The sequence below is a fragment of the Rhinolophus sinicus genome, linkage group LG02 (genome assembly GCF_036562045.2).
Source record: "Rhinolophus sinicus isolate RSC01 linkage group LG02, ASM3656204v1, whole genome shotgun sequence".
NCBI lineage: Eukaryota > Metazoa > Chordata > Mammalia > Chiroptera > Rhinolophidae > Rhinolophus > Rhinolophus sinicus.
In genome coordinates, this window is record NC_133752.1 from 45136597 (window position 1) to 45158800 (window position 22204).

Consider the following 22204-nt stretch of genomic DNA (forward strand, 5'->3'; position numbering starts at 1 on the left):
GGAGGGAGTCCAATATGTGTACAACTATCTACTGAACCAGTGAGCTAACTTGAGGTCAACTCAAGGAGGGAGACCCGGACCTGACCTAGCGAAGGACTGGAATCAGTTACATCAGCTGCCCATAGACCAGCAGGGCACCGTCTTCCAGACAAGGCAGAGGGCAGCCTAACAGCCCTTTCATGCTGCTCTCCCCCTTCTCCACCTTTACATACTGTTAACTTAAAAAATGAGGCCATTAGATTGTGGTGGCTCTTATGCCGTGACAGCCTACATAATCAAACCAAAAATCTAAACTTGTAAATGCCTCAAAGTTATGAAATAAAAACCTAAGGACAACCAGTCACAAACAGCTAACTAGGCTTTAAGCTATAACCAATCAAATAATTTTCTTTCTTTGTTTCTGCACTTTTTCTACTCAAGTCTTTCCCCTGGCTCCTGTGGGCAGAATGTTCCTCACCACTTCCGGTTTGGCACTGCCCCATTCCAATTGATATTTGCTGTTAAAATAAACTCTTAAAAATTTTAATATGCCTCAGTTTACCTTTTAAGGAAGGAGAGGAAGAAATAGAAGACCAAAGGTTGAGCATTTTGCAAAGGAATTGTTTCAACTACTGGATCAGACCAAGTGTCAAAACAAATCAGAAAGAAGTTAGATTTTCTTCTGTAATAGTGAGACTAGTTAAAGATAAAATAAATAGATCAATTTTCCTTATTGATCCCACCATAGTAAGAACTGCAAAGTACAGCCTTGTCCTCTAAGTACTAAAGCGACATTAGAATGAACTAATCACTCCTATACAAAAATCCTGAAAAAACATCACTCCGTCAATCACATCACAGAGGAAGGCAGGGCAGAAGAAATAAACAATGTGAATTAGGAATTACAGCTTAATAGTAGTTTAATAGAAAATTACTTTACAAAATAGAAGGATTCTATAATAACCCATGGAGTTTTCTATGTTGAACTTTTGGTTTGTAGATAACAAAATTCACATATTAAAGTGACTGACTCGAAAGATTTCATTTTAAAAATTCCCCAGTTTAAGTGAAAGTAAATATTACCTTTTCTTTAAAAAACTTGCAGTCAGACAAGCAGGAGATGAAAATATCACTTCAATTTCCCTGCAAAAGTAATAAGGGTTAAGTTATAACATACTGTAAAGCATGCCTCCTTTTATCCCATGTCTGAATATCTAAGTGATGATGCGGAATCATTATTAATGAAAACACTCTTCTAAGAGTCCTCTAAATGCTCATTATACTTTGTGCATGTGACTGCTAAACCTTACCAACACCCTTCACAGTTGATTTGATCGTCATCTAGATTTAAATAAAATCCATACCTCTGAAAACAGAAACTTAAGGAGCTCCAGAAAATAAACTATGAAGATATAAAAACAGTCCACCTGAGTGAAGGCTTTGTGAGTCAGAATGTGTTTCTGATTCACTCCTACATCTCCCTCACCTATCAAGGTGCCTGGGATATTGTACGTCCTCAATGTAACTCTGTTAAATCGATGATGAATGAATGAATAAGTCAATGGCTTCTTCAAATTAAGGGTGGCAGAAGAGAATCATGGGTAAAATACAAATGCCTTCACAACAAAGCCAAACCCTCTTTCTTAAGTCTGGGATAAAACGACCATGGCTTCAGAATCAAGTAAGAGTGCTTTATGATTAGCAGACAGAGCCACCTCTCAGCCACTTCACGTTTGGTACATCCACTTGCCACTGTCATCCATTGTTCTGTCAGGGACTGGTTAATTCGGCTTATTTCTGGCAAAGTTTTCTTGGAAACATCTGTGGAACTAGTATGCTTTCAAGAAGAAGAAGAAAAAAGGAAAAAGAACAATCAGGAACACACACACACAGACGCTGAGTAACAGATAACCCAGTCAAGTTTGTGGTACAGGTGGTAGATAGGACCAGTCCTCTCAGACAGTGGGATTTGGTGTGAGGAGCTATGGCATCAGACTGGCCTGGTTGTTCCAATTCCTAGCATTGGCCACTTGGTCTGAGCCTTAGTTTCATCATTTAAAAAAATGGGATAACCAAAAAGTACTAAAAACAGGAACTCAAACAGATACATGTAGGCCAATATTTACTGCAGCATTATTCACAGTAGCCAAAAGATGGAAACAACCCATGTCCATCCACTGCATCAACAGATGAATGTGGAGTACACATACAATGGAATATTATTCGGTCATAAAAAGGAAGGAAATTCTGGTACATGTTACAACATGGATGAACTTTGAAAACATTATGCTAAGTGAAATAAATGCCAGATACAAAAGGACAAATATTGTATGGTTCCATTTATATGAAGTAGGAAAATTTATAGGCAGAAAGTAGATTAGAGGTTACCTGGGGGTGGGGGTAAGGGGAGAGCCATTATTTAATGTTTCCAGAGTTTCTGTTTGGTGTGACGAGAAGGTTTTGGAGATGAATAGTGGTGATGGTCGCATTCAACAACAACATTGTGAATGCATTTAGTGCCACTGAATTGTTCACTTAAAATTGGTTAAACTGGCAAATTTTGTTATATATATATATAGATAGATAGATAGATAGATAGATAGATAGATAGATAGATATCCACAATAAAAAAGAAATGAGATAACACTACCCAATACCTACCTCCCTGGGATCTTGTTAAGATTAAATGATATTATGTATGCAAAGCCTTTAGATTATAGTAGGTGCTTAATAAATATTAGTTTCTTTCTCCTTTTTAAGCAGCCACAGATTTTTACATTTATATAAGTGGGTTTCAAACTTCATCGTGCAACAGAATCACCTGGTGATCTTGTTAAAGCATAGATTGCTCAGCCAATCCCCACAGTTTCTGATTCAATAGGTCAGGGGTGTAGCTCAAGAATTTGCATCTAGCAAATTCCCAGGTGACGCTGATGCTGCTGGTTTGGGGACCACACTTTGAGAACCATGGTTCTGTACAATACTTGAAACCAAATGGCTCAGCCAGAAGTGTCAGAAATCACTGGAAAGAAAAATCTGTCTTTAACATAGTCTTCCAAAAACATGAGTGCTCTGCTCCATATTATAGCTCTGCCTCCACTGAACTTGTAATGGGTCAGGAAACTGCATTATTTTTTGTTTAATGCTTAAATAAAGACCTCTTGATAAAGATGTGTAACCATGACTCCTAAAGTTCCCTCCAGCTTCTTGATCTGAGTCCTGGGTGTCCCCTGTAGTTCAATCATGAAGAACCTTTTTTTCCCTCCCACATCTCAGGAACATCAGGCCAAGAAGGTACTCCCTACATACCATTTCTTCTGCTTCTCCATAATTCCACTTCCTTTGAAGGGTATGACGTTAGACTGTATCATCTGCTTCCCCTTCTTTTACAATCACCTCCCAATGTCCTAGTCACTACCCTTCAATCATTGAAAACTTTAGCACCTTGCTGATACGCTTCCTCAGCACCACCGTGCCCAACATCATTCTTCCTGCCATTCTTGGCAAATTCAGAACTGATCAACACAATTTAGCTCCCACCTTGATCTCTCAATTCTTGATCACATCTCCAATCTTTTCCTCTGCTCCACCTCAGCCAGTCATGCCTTTGGTCAGGGTTTCTAAACGGACGCTATTGATGTTTTGGGTCAGCTCATTCTTTGTTGTGAGGGGCTATTTTGTGCATTGTAGGATGTTCAGCAGCATCCCTGGCCTCTACGCACTAGACAGCAGTAGCAGCCACCATAACGCGAATGTTCCTCTGCCGTTATGACAATTATTCACTCTCATGATTCATCACTTTCCCCATCTGAACTGGATCATTCTCAGAGGCACACAAACATACCTTAATATCCCCTCTCTAAACAATAACAAAACCCTCCCACTGTTCCCTATTCCCCTTCACAACAAAACTTCTCAGAGTTGTCACAGCCATTGTTGCTACTTGTTCCCCTCCTATTCTCTGTCCCCGCCCCACTCAGTCAGGTTTCATCCATTCTCCCCTGAGATGACTCAATCTTAACGAAACAAAAACAAACTCTGTGCCCATCTTATTTGACCTCTCAGCAGGATGTGACAGGATTGGCCACTTCCTCTTTATAGTAATACTTTTTTTTCTTGGCTTGATGAGCCACCCTCCCCTGGTTTTCCCCTACCTCAGAAACTGGCCTTTCTCAGTCTCTTATGGCTCCTCCTCACTGTCTGACCTCTAAATGGAGAAGTCCCTCAAGGCTGGATTTTGCTTCCCTTCTTTTCTCATTTTTTCTTTCTCTCTAGGTGACCTTCATCCAGGTCCCTGGCTTTAAATACTATCTAGAGTTTGATAACTACCATGTTTATATTCTGGTGCTGACATCCTCCCTGATTCAGACATCCACTAAGACTCTGGATCTCCTCTTCAAGGACATTTCAAACTGACTCCATCTCACATAACTCAGCCCACCTTACATACCTGACTCCATCTCATAGACTTCATTCTTTCCTATCAAGCTCTGTCTGACTGTCTGGCTTTCTTTCTGTCCCTCACACAGACTAAACATATTCTTGTACTAGGGCTTTCTACGTGTCATTCCCTCTACCCAAAATGCTCTTTCTCTGGACCTAAGCATGGCGAGGATCTCTGCTCAAATGTCACAGCCTCTGCAAGGCTTTCCCTGACTGACATTTCTAAAGAAGCCTACCTCATCAGTCTCAAATGACCTGTTTTATTTTCTTCAGAGCACTTGTCACTCTCTAACACAATCTTATTCTGCATTTACATGTTTATTGTCTGTCCTTCCCTGTAGAATCCAAATGCCATGAATGGGGGCAACCTTATAGAATACAAACAATGGGATCCTTGTATTGTTCTCTTTTATCCCAAGCACTAAGAGCAAAGCCTGAGACAGGAGGCATTTGTGGACTGGCTGATTGAATGGCTATGACAGAGCAACCAAGGACAATTTCCTGACTATCCCAGCAGCACAAACCTTGGCCTCTGACCACTTACTGTCCTAGGGAATATAGTAAGAGTCTATATGGATGTCAAATTTAAAACATTCTTGATAATAGAAAAAAGTATGAACTAGGAAAATATGTGTGCTTTTGTCTCCACACAAACATTTCAGAACTCACCAAGACATATAATAAAATCCTCTCAGTTAACAATAGGGAAGGCATTAGCATGGTGGGCAATTGGTTAAGCTTTGAGGCTAGATTGTCTGAATTTGAACCCAGTTCTGCCATTTCTAAGCATCGCAACTTTGGGTGAGTCCACCTTTCAGAGCCTCAATTTTTCCATACGTAAAAGAGAGGGAAATACCATAATACCAACTGGAATTGATATGAGGATTAAATGTGTTGACACATTCAGAGTGCTCGGCTTAGTGCCTAATGCACGATGACTACAATTAACATTAATCATAAGTGCTTTATTATCATCGTTAGTATTCTTAATAAAAAAAAAGTTAGTGGAAAACCAATAAATATGGGGCCTCATCTGTTAGGAAGCCAAATGAGGAAGGGGAATTACATAATATTTTTAAAAAGCATTCTAAGAGAGAATCTTATCATTTTAGTAAGAAATTTGAATACATGCAAATGATACAATATTTCAAATACTGCTCTGAAACCTAGAGGAAAAAAATTAGTTTTAGAAAAAGAAGAAAGTGTAAGTAGATACCTGATAAGTTGTCACAAAGTTGGCATACGTTCCAGCAAAAATGTGTTTGACTTGAACACCCACAAGATCTAAAAGAGGTCAGAAATTCATGTTTATTGTTTTTATAAGTAAAAAATAAATCTTTTGTTGTAAACCTAAAACTCCTTTTTTAAAAAGACATAAAAAATCTGATGTATTACCAAGCTAAATTTACTTATTTATAGAAAATTTATATTCTTCTAAATGGATTTTGACTACCACAGAAGAAAATACTGATTTTGATCAGGTTTCATGTCATATATTCACTTAGCCGAACATTTAATTTTTCATGTACTTTCGTCAGGCTGATGTGCTTTAGAAAAGGTTTGATTAAATATATAAAAGTGTATTGCTCTGATGCTTTGGCAACTCCTTTTGTATTATCTTAATCTTTAGAAAAGATTACCAAATACTCCAGGAATTATTGCATAAGAAAAAATGCATATTGTACAAATGAAAAACAATTGTAGTAGACAAATCATAGTACCACACATTCCTTTGAGAAGAAGATGAATAATATTTGTCCTCCAGTAACATCAATTAACAGAAAAATCATGAATTAGTGGATCACTCATACCATGAGCAGAAATCAGGTAGCTAATGTCAAAGTTCTCTATCTGGGCTTCTGGATGAGTTGGGGTGCTTGTGCAGCTTGGTCCACCACCAAAACACACCACCTGACCAGTGGTGTAGACATATGCAACGGTGTGAAAACTACAGGAGAGAGAATTAATATAATGAAGACCAAGATACTCATGATTTTGAGAAAGATGATGTCTCCTAACACAAAATAACGGATTTATCTTATACTAAGTACACAGATGCTTTATTACAACGTCAGGGTTAGAAGATACCACATGATGAGGTTAAAATAAATGGTAGGTGAATATTAACTTATTACTAATATTAACTAATATTAACTAATATTAGCTAATTACTAATATTAACTAATATTACGGTGAATATTAACCGTAAATATACAATATTACTGTTAGGTCTTACTATGGTTTCTATCATTTGCGTTTTAAACGCAAGTGTTTGGGTTTGTTTTTTTTAATGAATTAAGTAGACAATACTCAAAGTGTCCTCATATTTAGGTTATGGAAAACTCTAAATATATATGCAAATATACATCATCTTCTACATGCATGAGCATGAGATTACTTTAATTTTGTTTTATCAACTCAAGTGAACAAGCACCACTATTTTTGTTACAAACCCACTCCCACACCTTCCAGCAACTAGTTAGGTGGTCTAACACAGTAAACTCCCACTAAATTCTTATGAAATAAATGAAATGCCAAGGGTAAAGAAGAAAAAAATGGTAAAATTAAATTATATTTGAAAGAAGTAAATTTTCAGAAAGGAAGATCATCTATGAAAAGGATATCACATATTTTAGGGTTTTAAGAGTCCATAACATCCCACTTGAGTCATTTCTTTTTTCTTTTTCAAATTGAATATATTATTAACATAGTAGTTGTCTTTGTCATGAGTCATTTCTAAGTAATAAAATATAACACTTTCCACTCATGCTAAAAAAAAAAAAAAAAAAAAGCCTATTACCTTCCACAATCTATCTGCGAAACTAGGCCTTCAATTCTTTCCACGTGTTGTGGAACTCTCTTCTCAGAAGTGGAGCTGTGTCCCAGCTGTCCATAGCTATTATCTCCAAATGTGAACACTTTTCCATCCTGTTTTAAAAAGAAGAAATCAGACTAATTTCAGGTAAAAAAAATAAATAAATAAATAGATAGATAGATACATAAATAACAAAAAGTTATAGATTAAGTATATAACAGAGTTATACGAGAGCATTAAATGAAATATAAGCTCTATATAAAGAGGAGGGGTGCTATACTTACAATTTCTCATAGTGAATTTGGAGTTAAAACATTAAACATAAAATATCATTGGCATTCCCTTAAGAACTAGGCACTTCATATAAGTTTGTAGAATAAATGGATGGACAAAATAACTGATTGAAAAATAACACTATCATTTAAGTATAGGGTTGCTTTATTGCACATTACTCTGAAAACAATCTCTTTTCAGAAGATGATTCTCTTTTTTAATTTACTTTTCAATTACAGTAGACATACAATATTAGTTTCAGGTGTACAACCTAGTGATGAGAAATTTATACCTCTTCCAAAGTGATCACCCCAGTAAGTCTACCAATCTGACACCATACATAGTTATCACAATATTGACTATATCCCTTATGCTGTACTTGCTGTCCCCATGACTATTTTTATAACTGCCTATTTGTACTTCTTCATCCCTTCACCTTTTTCACCCAGCCCCCCAACTCCTCTCCCATTTGGCAATTCTCAGTCTGTCCTCTGTATCTATTAGTTTGTTTCTATTTTGTTTTTCATATTCCATATATAAGTGAAATCATATGGTATTTGACTTTCTCTGTCTGACTTATTTTACTTAGCATAATACCCTCTAGGTCCATCCATATTGTCACAAATGGTAAGATTTCATTCTTTTTCTTATGGCCGAATAATATTCCATTGTATATATGCACCATCTCTTCTTTATCTATTCCTCTACCAATGGACACTTAGGTTGCTTCCATGTCTTTGCTATTGTAAATAATGCTGCAATGAACATAGGGGTGCATATGTTTTTTATTTTCAAATTAGTGTTTTGGATTTCTTCAGATAATACCCAGGAGTGGAATTGCTGGATCATATACCAGTTCTATTTTTAATTTTTTGAAGAACCTCTATACTGTTTTCTATAGTAGCTGCACCAATTTACAATCCCACCAACAGTGCATTAGGGTTGCCTTTTCTTCATGTCCTTGACAACATGTTTGTTATTTATTGATGATAGCCATTCTGAGAGCTGTCAGGTGACATCTCATTTTGGTTTTAATTTGCTTTTCCCTGATGATTAGTGATGTTGAGCATCTTTTCATATGTCTATTGCTCTGTATGTCCTCTTTGGAGAAATGTCTATTCAGGTCCTCTGCCCATTTTTAAATCGGATTGTTTGTTCTTTTTGGTGTTAAGTTGTATGAGTTCTTGATATATTTTGCATATTAATCCCTTATTGAATGTACCCTTGGCAAATATCTTCTCCTATTCTAGGTTGTCTTTTCATTTTGTTGATGTTTTTCTTCACTGTGCAAAAACTTTTTAGTTTGATGCAGTCCCTTTTGTTTATTTTTTATCTTGTTTCCCTTACCCAAAAGACATATTCAAAAAAAATATCGTTAAGAGCTACGTCAAAGTGTTGAATGCCTATGTTTTCTCCTAGGAATTTTATGGTTTTGGGTTTTACATTTAAGTCTTTAACACATTTTGAGTTTACTTTTTTATATGGTGTAAGAAAGTGGTCTGGTTCATTTTTTTGCATGTATCTGTCCAGTTTTCCTAACACCATTTATTGTAGAGACTATCTTTACCCCATTGTATATTCTTGCTTCCTTTGCCATAGATAAAATGACCATACAGGTGTGAGTTTATTTCTGGGCTCTCTATTCTGTTCCATTGATCTATGTGTCTATTTTTAGCCCTGTACCATGCTGTTTTGATTACTGTAGCCTTGTAATATAGTTTGATATCAGGTAGCATGATACCTCCAACTTTGTTCTTCTTTCTCAAGATTGTTTTGGCTACTCAGAGTCTTTTGTGGCCCCATATAAACTCTAGGATTATTTCTTCTAGTTCTGTGAAAAATGCCATTGGTATTTTGATAGGGATTACACTGAATCTGTAGCTTGCTTTGGGTGGTATGGGCATTTTAACAATGTTAATTCTTCCTACCCATGAGCATGGTATGTGCTTCCACTTATTCATATCTTCTTCATTTTCTTTCTTCAATGTCATATAGTTTTCAGAGTACAAGGCTTTTACCTCCTTGGTTAAATTTATTCCTAGGTATTTTACTCTTTTTCGTGCAATTGTAAATGGGATAGTTTTCTTAATTTCTCTTTCTGATAGTTTGTTATTGGTGTATAAAACTGCAACCAATGTCTGAATATTAATTTTGTAGACTTCTACTTTACTGAATCAATTTATCAATTCTAATAGTTTTTTGGTGGAATCTTTAGGGCTATCTCTATATAAAGTATAGCATCTGCAAATAATGACAGTTTTACATCTTTGCCAATTTGGATATCTTTTATTTATTTTTCTTATCTGACTGATGGGCTAGGACTTCCAACACCATGTTGAATAAAAGTGGTGAAAGTGGACATCTTTGTCTTGTCCCTGATCTTAAAGTTTTCAGCTTTTCACCATTGAGTGTGATGTTAGGTAATTGTCAGATACCGTGTTTCCCCAAAAATAAGACCTAGCCAGACCATCAGCTCTAATGCATCTTTTGGAGCGAAAATTAATATAAGACCCGGTCTTATTTTAATATAATAAAAGACCAGATATAATATAATGTAATATAATATAATATAGTATAGTATAGTATAGTATAGTATAGTATAGTATAGTATAATATAATATAATATGATATAATACTGGGTCTTACATTAATTTTTGCTCCAAAAGACACATTAGAGCTGATGGTTCAGCTAGGTCTCATTTTCGGGGAAACATGGTATTGTCTTTATTATATTGAAGTATGTTCCCTCTATTCCCACTTTATTGAGATTTTTTTTTTAATCATAAATGGATGGTGGATTTTTTTCAATGCTTTTTCTGCATCTATTGATAGGATCATATGGTTTTTATCCTTCATTTTGTTTGTGCGATATATCACATTAATTGATTTTTGAATAGTGAAACAACTTTGCAACCCAGGAATAAATAAATCTCACTTGATCATGGTATATAATCTTTTTAGTATATTGCTAAATTTGGTTTGCTAATATTTTGTTAAGGATTTTTGCACCTATATTCATCAGGGATATTGGTCTATAATTTTCTTTTTTTGTAGTGTCTTTGCCTAGTTTCAGTTTCAGGGTAATACTGGCTTTATAAAATGAGTTGGGGAGACTTCCCTCAAATTTTTGGAATAGTTTGAGAAGTATAATCTTAGAAGAGGTATTAATTTTTCTTTGAATGTTTGGTAAAATTCACCTGTGAAGCCATCTGGTCCAGGACTTTTGTTTGTTGGGAGTTTTTTGATTACTGATTTGATTTTGTTAGTAATTGGTCTGTTCAGATTTTCTGTTTCTTCCTGATTCAGTCTTGGAAGATTGTATGTTTGTAGGAATTCATGCATTTCTTCTAGGTTGTCCAATTTGTTGGGATATAATTGTTCATAGTATTTTCTTATAATCCTTTGTATTTCTGTGGTGTCAGTTGTCACTTCTCTTTCATTTCTGATTTTGTTTATGTGGTCCCTCTCTTTTTTTTCTTGAAGCACCTGGCTAAAGGTTTATCAATTTTGTTTATCTTTTCAAAGAACCAGCTCTTGACTTCATTGTTCTTTTTTTTAGTCTCTATTTCATTTATATCTGCTCTGATCTTTATCATTTCCATCTTTCTACTCACTTTGGGCTTCATTTGTTCTTCTTTTTCTAGTATAAGGTTATATTGTTTGAGATTTTTCTTGTTTCTTGAAGTAGGCCCGTATTGCTAGGAATTTCCCTCTTAGAACTCCTTTGACTGTAACCCACAGATTTTGAGTCACTGTGTTTTCATTTGTCTCAAAGTATCTTCAAAAGATGATTCTTGATGAAAACAACTCTACTTTCTCTTGCTACACTAATATACTCCAAACTGGCTTTTAACACAAGTAATAAAAGTTACTTTAGATATTTAGCTTTTAAATAAACATTTCAACCACACAGTTTCTAAGTCTATTTCTTAGGGCAATGGAGAAAATCCATCACACTGTAATATAGTATATGGCCAGTACAAGAAGAGGAGGAAACATTCAGGAAGCCAGCTCATATTTGTGCCAAGCAAGAAATGGAACAAACTGTGTTCTAGTCTCTAATATGAGTTATTGAAAACTGTAAAAATTACTTTGTTGCTTCTATAATCATTTTCATTGGTAGAACCACATTATGAATGACTGCTGAAAGGATTAGCTCCTATATTAACCCAAAGATAAAATTAGCTTATGTTACAAGATCTTGAAAATTTCATGGTTTATATTGGGTTAACCTCTCCTCTTAAATGTTTTGTACACTGAGTGGATTCAACAATAATCAGTACAATGTACCCTATGGTAACATTGCTCTGGGGTTTAAAAAAAATAGTAAGACATTTGGATTACCTGGGTAAGCACTGCAGTGTGTTCATAACCACAGCTGATATAAATCACATCTAGACTCTTCAGTGCACCAATTGAACGAGGCTTGTAGCTTTGCACTGCTGAAAGAAAGCAGACACCCTCCAGGATAAGAAACAGACTCAGATATCTTGAGTTTTCATTTTGTTAATAGTTTTTAATATTTTTATTATCTTCTAATTCATTACCATAATTTAAAAAAGTAAATAAATAATGAGAGGTCTTATAAAACAGAAGGAAAGACCTGCTTTGGAAAACAAAAGCAGTCTTTTAGTATTTCTTTCTGGAAACTATTTAATCTTCTAGCATGCCTGAGTCTAGTGCCCTAGAAAGCTAAGCTTTGAGACTCTCATCCCCATAATATTGCCATCATATTGTATTCATTTCTATCACATAGTAGGTGTTCTTCAAATATGTAATCATATTTGAGAAAATAAAAGGACCTACTTCATGTTGACAGAGTTAAATGAAGTGAGATGTCAGTGTTCAGCATGGTACTGGCTCTTAACAGGTGCTAGATATATGTTAGCCAAATGTAAAGAATCAGAGGAGGATGGGGTCCATGGGGAAGACTTCACAGTGAGTGTTGTTTAAAGGTTGCCAGATGAATTGGTTGTTTCCCCTACTTCTAGCAAGCTTCTAATTAATCCAGTGGTTCCCACATTTTGCTGCACATCAGAGTCACCTGTGGGATCCTTATTAATGGCTGATGCCTGGCTTCCATCCCCAGACATTCTTATTTAATTGGTATGGGGTCCAACTTAGGCATTGAAATTTTAAAATGCTCTTATGGCAGACAGAATAATGATCTCCTGAAGCTGTCTATATCCTTTTCCCAGACCCTGTGAATATGTTAGGGTACACATCAAAGGAGAGTTAAGGAAGCAGATGGAATTCAAGTTGCTAATCAGTTGACCTTAAAATAGGGAGATCACAAGGGTCATTTAACTGAAGGAAAAAGAAGCAGAAGAGTCAATGTCAGAGTAATGTGACTTGAGAAAGACTTAAGCAGCCATTGCTGGCTCTAAAGAAGAAAGGGGTCTATGAGTAAAGGAATGCAGGTGGCCTTTAGAAGCTGGAAAAAGGAAGAAAATGATTTCTGCCCCAGAGCCTTCAGAATGGAACACAGCCCTTCTGACACCTTGATTTTAGCCCAATGAGACCCTTATCAGACTTCAGACTACTAGAACAATAAGATAATAAATCTGTGTTCTTTTAAGCTATTAAGTTTGTGATAATTTGCTATAGTAACAATAAAAAATTAATAGAGTCCCTAGGTGATTCTACTGTGTCACAAAATTTGGGAACCACTGTTCTAAGCTTTGAGACTGCCCTTTGCAGAGTTGATCTTCCAACCAGAAAGAAATAATGATTTACAGCAAGAACAAGACTATCTCCTTACCTAGGACATTCTTCCCACTGAGGGCGAGCTGCCCTGCATTGTTGCTTCCCCAGCCAAATGAAGTCCCAGAGAGAGACAGGGCAAAGCTGTGGGCCCCTCCTGCAGCCACCTGAGCCAGAGGGATCCCCTGCAGAGACATCACCCTCTGTGGGCTGGCTTGGGAGGCGAAGTCCTTCCCCAGGCCCAGCTGCCCATGGCTGTTCTTTCCCCATGAAAACACTTGGGCATCTACAAAAATAAAGAAGAGATGTTCAGAATTACACACACATTGGAATGCCAAATTCAAGTAGATATTACCACCCTAATCCCCAAAATCTTTAAAGAATGAAATAGGGATAAATGAGCTTAAAGTATTTTGACTAAAGGCAAGAGAAATGGTCAAGATCGCCTTTAAAAGTCTCTTCCAACAATATTCTCTCCTCTTCTCCCTCCAAGTAAATGGTAACCGTGTTCTTTCGGGTGCTCAGGCCAAAAATCTTGGAGTCATCTTTGACTCTTCTCTTTCTTTTACACCCTTCAACCCAGCAGATCCTAAAGCCTCTGCCTTCACTGTTTATCCAGAATCCAGCCACTTCTCACCTCCCCAGTGTTACCATCTTAGCAGCCAAGTCACCATCATTCATGTCCTGCAAAATTACATGAGTACATACCTTACTGGGCTCCCACATTCTACCAACAGTCTGTTCTCCAAAGAGCAGCCAGGGTGATCTTTGAAAAACATAAGTCAGACCGAACCCTTCAGGAGCTTGCTATCTCACTCAATAAAAGGCTGATTCTTATCACAGCTCATAAGCCCCATATCCCCAGTACTCCCCACAACCACTTCTGAGACCTATCTCCCCCTTGCTCATGCCTCTCCAGACACCCTTCTGTTGCTGAGCACACCAGTGGGCACAGCCCTTACCTCATGGTCTTTGTTTCTGGATCATTCTTCTGGATCATGGTCTTAGAATCATTTTTCCCTTCCTCCCTCCCTTTTGGTCTCTGCTCACATGTGACCTTATAAGAGCTAGCTTACCTGACCTCCTTCATAAATAGAAAGACCCCTTTCCTCCACCCAAATATTTGCTCTCTGTCCGCTTATCCTGCCTCACTTTTCTTCACACCCCTTTCTCCTATCTGTTATACTACATGACTATTTGTGTGTTTAAAGTTCACTTCCCCTACTTCCTACAGGATATAAGCTCCATGAAAGCAGGGTTTTAGGTTTGTTCACTGCTATATCTTCTTATCTAGAAACATTGTGGATACTTGATAAATACTTGTGGAATGATGCCATGGGGTAGAAAACCCATTGAATTTTTGAATTTGACCAGAGATGGATAATTAATATCAGGTCAAAAATCAAGCGTTTCTAATGCTTAATTATTTACCCAGAGAAATGGCAACACATCTCAGATTTTTATGTTATTATATCTGATTTTTATTTTGAACTCTTCTAACTTGTTTCTATCACTGGAAAGAATTTTTGCGAGCACACTGCACAATGTCAAACTCTCATGAAGGTCTATGAGTACTCATAGTTCACAATAGCAAATGCATTGAGTGCTGAACTCTACACAGCCTTTACATTCCAGACCAATGTAAAGACAAGTCAATACCCCAAGGACGTAATTCAAATCATTTCAATAATTAAGAGGAAGAACCATTTGCGACAACATGCCCATGGATGCACTTTGAAGGCAATATGCTAAGTAAAATAAGTCAGAGAAAGACAAATACTGTATAATCTCACTTATATCTGGAATCTTTAAAAGAAAAAAACTCATAGATACCAAAGACAGATTGGTAGTTCCTGGTGGGGGCAAGGTGGGGGCAAAAAGAGTGAAGGGAGTCAAAGGGTGCAAACTTCCAGTTATAAAATAAGTAAGTCATGGGGATTTAATGTACAGTATGGTGACTAGAGTTAATAATACTGCGCTGCATATTTGAAAGTTGCTAAGAGAGTAAATCTTAAAAGTTTCATTACGAAACAAAAAAATTCTGTAACTGTATGGTGATAAATGTCAACTAGATTTATTGTGGTGATCATTTCGCAGTATATACAAATATCAAATCATTATGTTGTATACCTGACACTATGTAATGTTATATGTCAGTTATATCTCAACAAAATATAAATTAAAAATTTTGTAATTTTAAAAAAGAAGAAGGAAAGTAAGAAAGGAAAAGAAATGAGCATTTATTATACCTCTACTATCTGCCATGGGCTATACAGGATATATTGTGTACCTTCTCTCACTGAATCTTCTAAACAACCTTTTATGTTAGGCATCAATATTCCTACAGATGAGAAAATTGAGACTCAACAAAATTAAATAACTCGCCTTATATCAAACAGCTAGAAATGGTAGGTAGAAGGAATCACACTATAGCCATGGGATTGTCCTGGTTGCACAGCCTGCATGATACAGTGATTAAGCCCTTAGGGTTGGGATGTAAACAAGTATAGGTTCCAATACCGTCTCTTCTGTTTCTTAGTGTGTGACCTTAGGCAAATCATTGAAAGTCTCTAAACCCAAATGTCCTCATTTCTGAAATGAGGATACAAATAATGCCTCGTTTCTGTGTTTTAGGCAATTACATGAAACAACACATGTAAAGCATTTAACAGAGTAGCTGGCACATAGAGTGCAACCAAGAAATGGTGGCTGTCCATGGACCCTGTGGCACAGTTGCAATTATGCATGACAAAGCACCTGCAGGACACATAAGTGTTATATGGTTCTTGAAGGGGATCAGAATATGCCACTTTGAGAGAAGGATTAGTTTGAGATGAAGGTAAATGAGAATCAACAGATGTAGAGAGTTCTCCACCCTCCCTTTATCCACCCAAAAGCAAGGTATAAATTTCCCTTGTGAAGGTGTCCTCCGCTCCTGTATCAGGAATGGGAGAGGGACTCACCACCAGAGATGGAGAGTCAGCACTGACATGAGTCTGTGCAAACAACCCTTACTAAAATAACCCTTATTTTCTATTAGTTTCCTCCACATATTTCCAAGTCTTTTCCCCACAATTTATCTCTCATGGCCCATGCCTCCTTTCCTTTGTTAAAATGGCATAAAAGCCCTAGAGTCTAACTACTTCTTGAGTTTCGCTTTTTTTCTGGGACCTCACATGCACAAAAGTGTCAATAATAATCGTGTGTGTTTTCTCTCAGTAAGCTGTCTTTTGTTAGATTTGCAGGCTCCAAGGTACTGAACCTGAGAGGGTAAGGAAAAATTTATCCTCCCTGATACTCGCCATAGAGAAATTTGGCCTGATGATGGACAAAGGATGGGGGATATTGGTGTTAAAAATATACAGTCATGATTTTGACATCTTGACTTTTCTTTCTTTGATCTGAGTAAAAAAGACAAATAGGCCTTTGTCTGAGTTTGCCAGTGCAGACAAGCAATTCGGCATGCAGGGCAAAATGCTAGAAATAAAACCACTACTGAGTTCTGAGACAGTCGACCAATCAAGTCATGTAAAGAGAGATGGTTCTTTATGGCAGTGAGATTTGAATTAGGCACTACTTAGAGTTTTATAAAAACAAAGAAAATTAAAAACAAAACAAAAAAACGAAGGACAACACATTTTATGAAATGTGGAGAATTACAAATTTCTAAATGCATTAAAATGAATCCCAATGCATTAAAAATCAATAGGTATCATTTGTATTCGAAAAATTAGTTCCTAATGACACTTAGGAGAGCCAAGAAGCCTTTTTTACCTTCTGATAATGCCAGGGAATGGTAGTCTCCACAGGAAACTTGTATTATTTTTATACCAGCCAGAGTTTTTATCTTCCTGTAATAAAAATAAAACAAAATCTATTAATCCTTCTTTAGCGTGGATCACTATGTGGACTACAGATATTTTAAACTATCCCAAGTGATACACTTGGTCTAGGAAAATAATTGTATGTTCTTACATTTCTGTAGTACCTTTATTCCAAAGCTCTGAACGGTTTTAAACCATGACATCAACATGTACAAAGGTGCAGAGCAGAATCCAAAACAGTATATAATGCAAAAATGATTTTTACTGGACTTTTAATGTATTTAATGTACTTTTATTCTATACTCATTGGTCAAAAAGAAAAATAAATTTATTCATACACATATAGCACAGGGCTTTAGAATTTATAGAACACTGTCACCTACATGACCTAATTTAAGCCCTGTGAGATAAAGAAACCATTGGGTTAACTGCCATTTTTGTGTGTCAAACGTAACGATCAGCAATTTCATATGATGGAACCTAGTAGAATTCAAAGAGGTCAAATAGGCATCAAGTTGTAGAACTAGACTCAAACCATGATCTTTTCATTTCAACTTCAATGCTCATTCCCTCAAACCACAGCAATTTCTCACATTTTTTAATGACCCCACGAGATAACAAGAAGTAACTTCCTAGTATTAAAAAGCATGCTTTTGGACATTTCCAAAGCATGTAATTCATGAACACAAAATTCAGACTGCTTGTTGTATCATTTGTCCTCGAAAGCTGTTTGTGAGGATATTATTTTTTCCCTCCATTTACTAAGGAAAATATTGGGACCTAGTGACTTATAATAAGCCAAAAGGTTATGTTGCGAGAAAAAACGTTTCCTTTACAATTTGGGTGCAGTGATTGGGGGCCTGCTATTAATTGACAATTAACAGGAGAAAAGACAGGTTTATTTATACCAGGCGTGCCAAAAAAATGTACACAAGTGAACACTTTGGTCAATGTTGCTCAAACAGTAGTTCACCGTAATCAGAAGTGTCTGGACGCTGATGGGAACCACTTTGAGCACCTCTTGTAATTGCAGAAGTCAAACGTGACTTGTATTCATCTTTTGTTATCAGTGTACATTGAGTATTACAATTTTAATACAGTTTTCCTTTCTTAAAATGTGTATACATTGTTTTGGCACCCTCTGTATGTACACATGTGAGGTTCCAGTAATAGGAAATTTGTGGAATAACCCGAGTAAAGGTTTATATATATCAACTTAGCAAAAGTGGAGGATAGGAGAAGTTAGGGCTTCGATGGGAGAGTATAGAAGGTTCTATTGGGGTTTTTTTTATGGTGATTGGGCAGTCTGTCTTCACAGCAGCAGAAATCACAGGAAACTCCCTCCCTCGATGGTTAATGGCAGCTGAATTTTAAGAGGTTCTGCTTTAATTAGATAGGGAAATTCAGATAAGATTGCTTTCTGCAATCTTCAGTTGCTCAAATGTTTTCATTTAAAATAATATTTATACCATCTCTGGGGATCTAAGTGATATAAAGTTATTTCCAATACATAAGATTAAGATCAAAGGGTTACATGTTCTCATTTCTCTATACCCTTCTCCTTCATAGGACTCTACATAATAATTGATGTTATAACTGTTTTTCTGCCTCCTTCCCTCCCTACACTGTAATGGTTGAGGTTAGGGACTGTGTCATAGTCATCTTTGTACCCTGGCATCTTACATGGTGCCTGGCACATGGACTCAAAAATATTGAATGAATGAATGAATTGAAATACTTACATAGGTGTAAAAACTGTTTCCTTCAATTTGTCAATCCCCAGTTGTCCTTCAGAACCAGCTCCCCACGCAAAGACCCTGCCTTTGTGACAGACAGCCAGGGAGTGCTCCTTTCCACAGCTCACGAGACCAACACGTAGAGTTTCCAATGCCTTAACTGGTTCTTTGGGAACAAAGACAAAACAAAACAGGAACCCCATAGATTATTAATTTAACAGCAAGTTGAGAACAGTACTTTTCTTCAAATAGAAGGGACACTGGGATTTCTCATCTCTTCCAATGGGCTTTTTTTTTTTTTTTTTAAGATTTTATTGGGGAAGGGGAACAGGACTTTATTGGGGAACACTGTGTACTTCCAGGATTTTTTCCAAGTCAAGTTTTTGTCCTTTCAGTTTTAGTTGTGGAGGGCGCAGCTCAGCTCCAGGTCCAGTTGCCATTCTTAGTTGCAGTTGAACTGACAACCTTGTGGTTGAGAGCCCACTGGCCCATGTGGGAATCGAACCAGCAGCCTTCGGAGTTAGGAGCATGGAGCTCCAACCGCCTGAGCCACCGGGCTGGCCCCCAATGGGCTTTTAAATGGAGGCCTAAAGTCCATGCTAAAGGTGTGAAGGAAATAGCTCAATGTATGTTGTACTGTCTTTGTGGGAATACAACTGCTAGTTACAACAGTGGGAATCGTGGAGGAAAGGAACCTATAAGGACTATGGCATTTGAGGTAATGTTTCTCTATGATGGTGGTAGCAAAACCCAGCAAAATACAGGGAGCCAGAGGGATGGTGGGATTGCCTCACTCTACTCTTCTGGCTTCCCAGCCCTGAATAGTGAGAACAGGGAATAATATCTGCTTGCTTACTTAGGAGGAAACAAGCAGTGAGTGTGTCTTATGAGTGTGAGAGGCAGATGCCAGATCTTCTCACAATGAAGAGTGCAGTTATGCCTCTAAATGGACCAAATGTGCCCGCAAATGAAAACCTGTTCACCTTTCCTTACAAGCCAATCTACACTGTTTTCCTAAAGTATTTGTCTCCAAATTATTAAAGGTTTGGACTTAAATATATCATTACCAGTAAAGCTTTTTTAACACTTACTTTTTTCCCCCTAAAAATCTTTGTTATCTTATCCTTCTCAATGATTTACTTCAAAACTACATAACAATAAAAAATTTCCTAAAGCTTCATACACTCCTGGAAGTAGAAACTGGTACCACCTTCCTAGAGTACAATTTGGCATTAAGTATCATGTTGGCCTCATTTCTACCTGAAGGGGATCAGGTTATGCCACCAAAAAATATGCCACTTTGGTATAAAGAATATTTTGAGCTTGAGGCAACTGAGAATCAACAAATGCAGGAAGTGTTCTCTGCCCTCCCCTTATCCACCTAAAAGCAGGGCATAAATTTCCCTTGCGAAGGTGTCCCCACTCTCCCACCCTGGGAAGAGAGACTTATCACTAGAGCTTACAGTGAGATGAGTCTGCATAAACAACCCTTACTAAAGGGTTTTCCATTGTATATTTCCAAGTCACTTCCACACAATTGATCATTCCTCAAAGCGCAAGCCCCTATTTTTGTTAAAATTGCATATAAGCCCCTGAGTCTCATCACTTCTTGAGTTTCACTTCCTTTCTGTGGACTCCTTTGCATATAAAATACTAACACATTTTTTTGCTTTTTCTCTTGTTAATCCGTCTTTGTCTTTGTCAGATTACTTCGCCAGTCCTCACAAGAATTAAGAGGGTGGAGGAAAAAAGGAAATTTTTTTTCCTCCCAGACACAACTCTTGTAATTTATTCTAAGTAAGTAATCAGAAATGTCATCAAATATTTACCTACAATAATATCAACTGTAGTATTATTTATAAAAGCCCCTAAGGAGAAAAAAAACCTAATTTCCACAAAAGGAGAATTAAATTGTACTCTCATAGGCTGGAATGTTACACAACAATTTAAAATGTATTTTCAAAAATACATAATAAGAGGGCAATATATTCATGATATTATGTTTGGTGAAAATGCAGTTTACAAAGTTGTATAAATACTGAGTATACAAAACTGTATAATGACATGATTTTATAAAGATTAACTATGTAATAGAGAAAAAAGGCAAAAAGGAAACGCATCAAATCAGGAGATGTCTTTGGGTGTTAGAATTACAGGAGATTTCTCTCCCTGTTTCTACAAGAATTAGTAATGGTAAAAATGCTATTACATATTCTTTAATTTTAAGAAAAACGACGACCTAGGGTATTTCTGAGGGAGTTACGGGTGTCCAATCCACAAACCACAAGGTCACACTGTTCCAGAGAGATTCACGCAGGCAAAGTTCAGTTTCCAAAGGCAAGCGGGAGGGACCACACCTCTGTTCTGAGGAGAGCGGTCCAGTTTGGCTCTACTCACAGTTTCTCTTTCAGTTTTACTTTGAAGAGGAATTGGAAACCGAAACAAACCAGGGGAGCCTGGAAAAGGAAACTGATGAAGTTGCGCTCACACAGCGCGGAGCACCGCTTCCCGTCTCCTGTGGCCCCAGCGGATTGCAGGCTCCTAGCGCCCCCACCTGCCTGGCCCCGCACCCCTCACCTGTGTCCTGTTGCTCACCTGGCCGCTCCACGCGCGTCACGCCGCTCTGGCCCAGCTGACCCCGGCTGTTGTCCCCACACGAGTGGACTGTACCATTGCTCAGCAGCAGCAGCGAGTGGCGCTCCCCGCTGGCTGCTTGCTGAAGCTCGGTGCCGCTCACTGTGGTCAGTTCCCGACGCAGACGCCGCTCAGGGCCGGTGCCCCAGAAGTACATCCCGCTTCGGAAACCGGCCACTTGCCGGGGTCTGTCCGCTCCTCTTCAACCTGCTCGCAAAGACTAATGACAGATTTCCTGAAAACCCGGAGGTTGCATGGCCCAACTCCACCCCGCTCTCTTCTTGCGATTGACCGCACCCCCAAGAAGCGCTGCCCTGGCGCCCTACGTCATCCTGATGCCTCCCCGCGAATGGCTTTCGGGGCTTAAACGTGAGTGCCAAGTGCTGAGGAGCAGAGAGGGAGTCCGGAGGAAGAGTGCCTAGATTTACCTCCTAGCAAAGCCACTTGTGAGCTGTGTGACTTTGGGCTAGTTACTTAACAATTCTGTGCCTCAAGTACCACGTTTATGAAGTGTGGACAGTAATACAGCGAATCTAATATGTTAGGATAATTTAACAGATAATTCATAATGTATTAGAATAGTGCCCAGAGTGCTTAATAAAAGCATCTGCCAACCCTCTTCTAGACTGTTTTTGGCATTGGAAATGGAAAACACTCATGGTACTTATACTCTCCTCTTTATAAACAGATACATAAATACTTAGTATAAGGTCAAGTGGCAACATGAAGAAAAATAAAACTCTAAAGAAATTGAGGAGCTAGGGCAGAAGGAACTAGTATTTTTTTATAAGATAGGG

At 37.6% G+C, this 22204-nt stretch overlaps 1 protein-coding gene across 4 annotated transcripts in view; it reads right to left on the reverse strand.

Moving 5' to 3' along the window:
- Positions 1 to 21687, reverse strand: part of LOC109452279 (putative E3 ubiquitin-protein ligase HERC6) — a 48837-nt gene extending 27150 nt beyond the window's left edge. The window contains exons 1-10 of one of the 4 annotated variants that reach the window (XM_019741126.2): positions 21369 to 21687; positions 18780 to 18939; positions 16988 to 17064; positions 13272 to 13499; positions 11855 to 11949; positions 7223 to 7350; positions 6234 to 6370; positions 5639 to 5706; positions 1695 to 1816; positions 1063 to 1122 (exon numbers count right to left, since the gene is read on the reverse strand). In XM_019741126.2, the coding sequence (XP_019596685.2) occupies positions 1063 to 1122; positions 1695 to 1816; positions 5639 to 5706; positions 6234 to 6370; positions 7223 to 7350; positions 11855 to 11949; positions 13272 to 13499; positions 16988 to 17064; positions 18780 to 18939; positions 21369 to 21564 (1271 nt within the window). In that variant the 5' untranslated portion in view covers positions 21565 to 21687. Of the gene's footprint in view, positions 1 to 1062; positions 1123 to 1694; positions 1817 to 5638; positions 5707 to 6233; positions 6371 to 7222; positions 7351 to 11854; positions 11953 to 13271; positions 13500 to 16987; positions 17065 to 18779; positions 18940 to 21350 lie in introns of all 4 variants that reach the window. The other 3 variants (XM_074323641.1, XM_074323638.1, XM_074323635.1) reach the window with 3 other exon arrangements.
- Between the last annotated feature and the right edge of the window lie 517 nt (positions 21688 to 22204).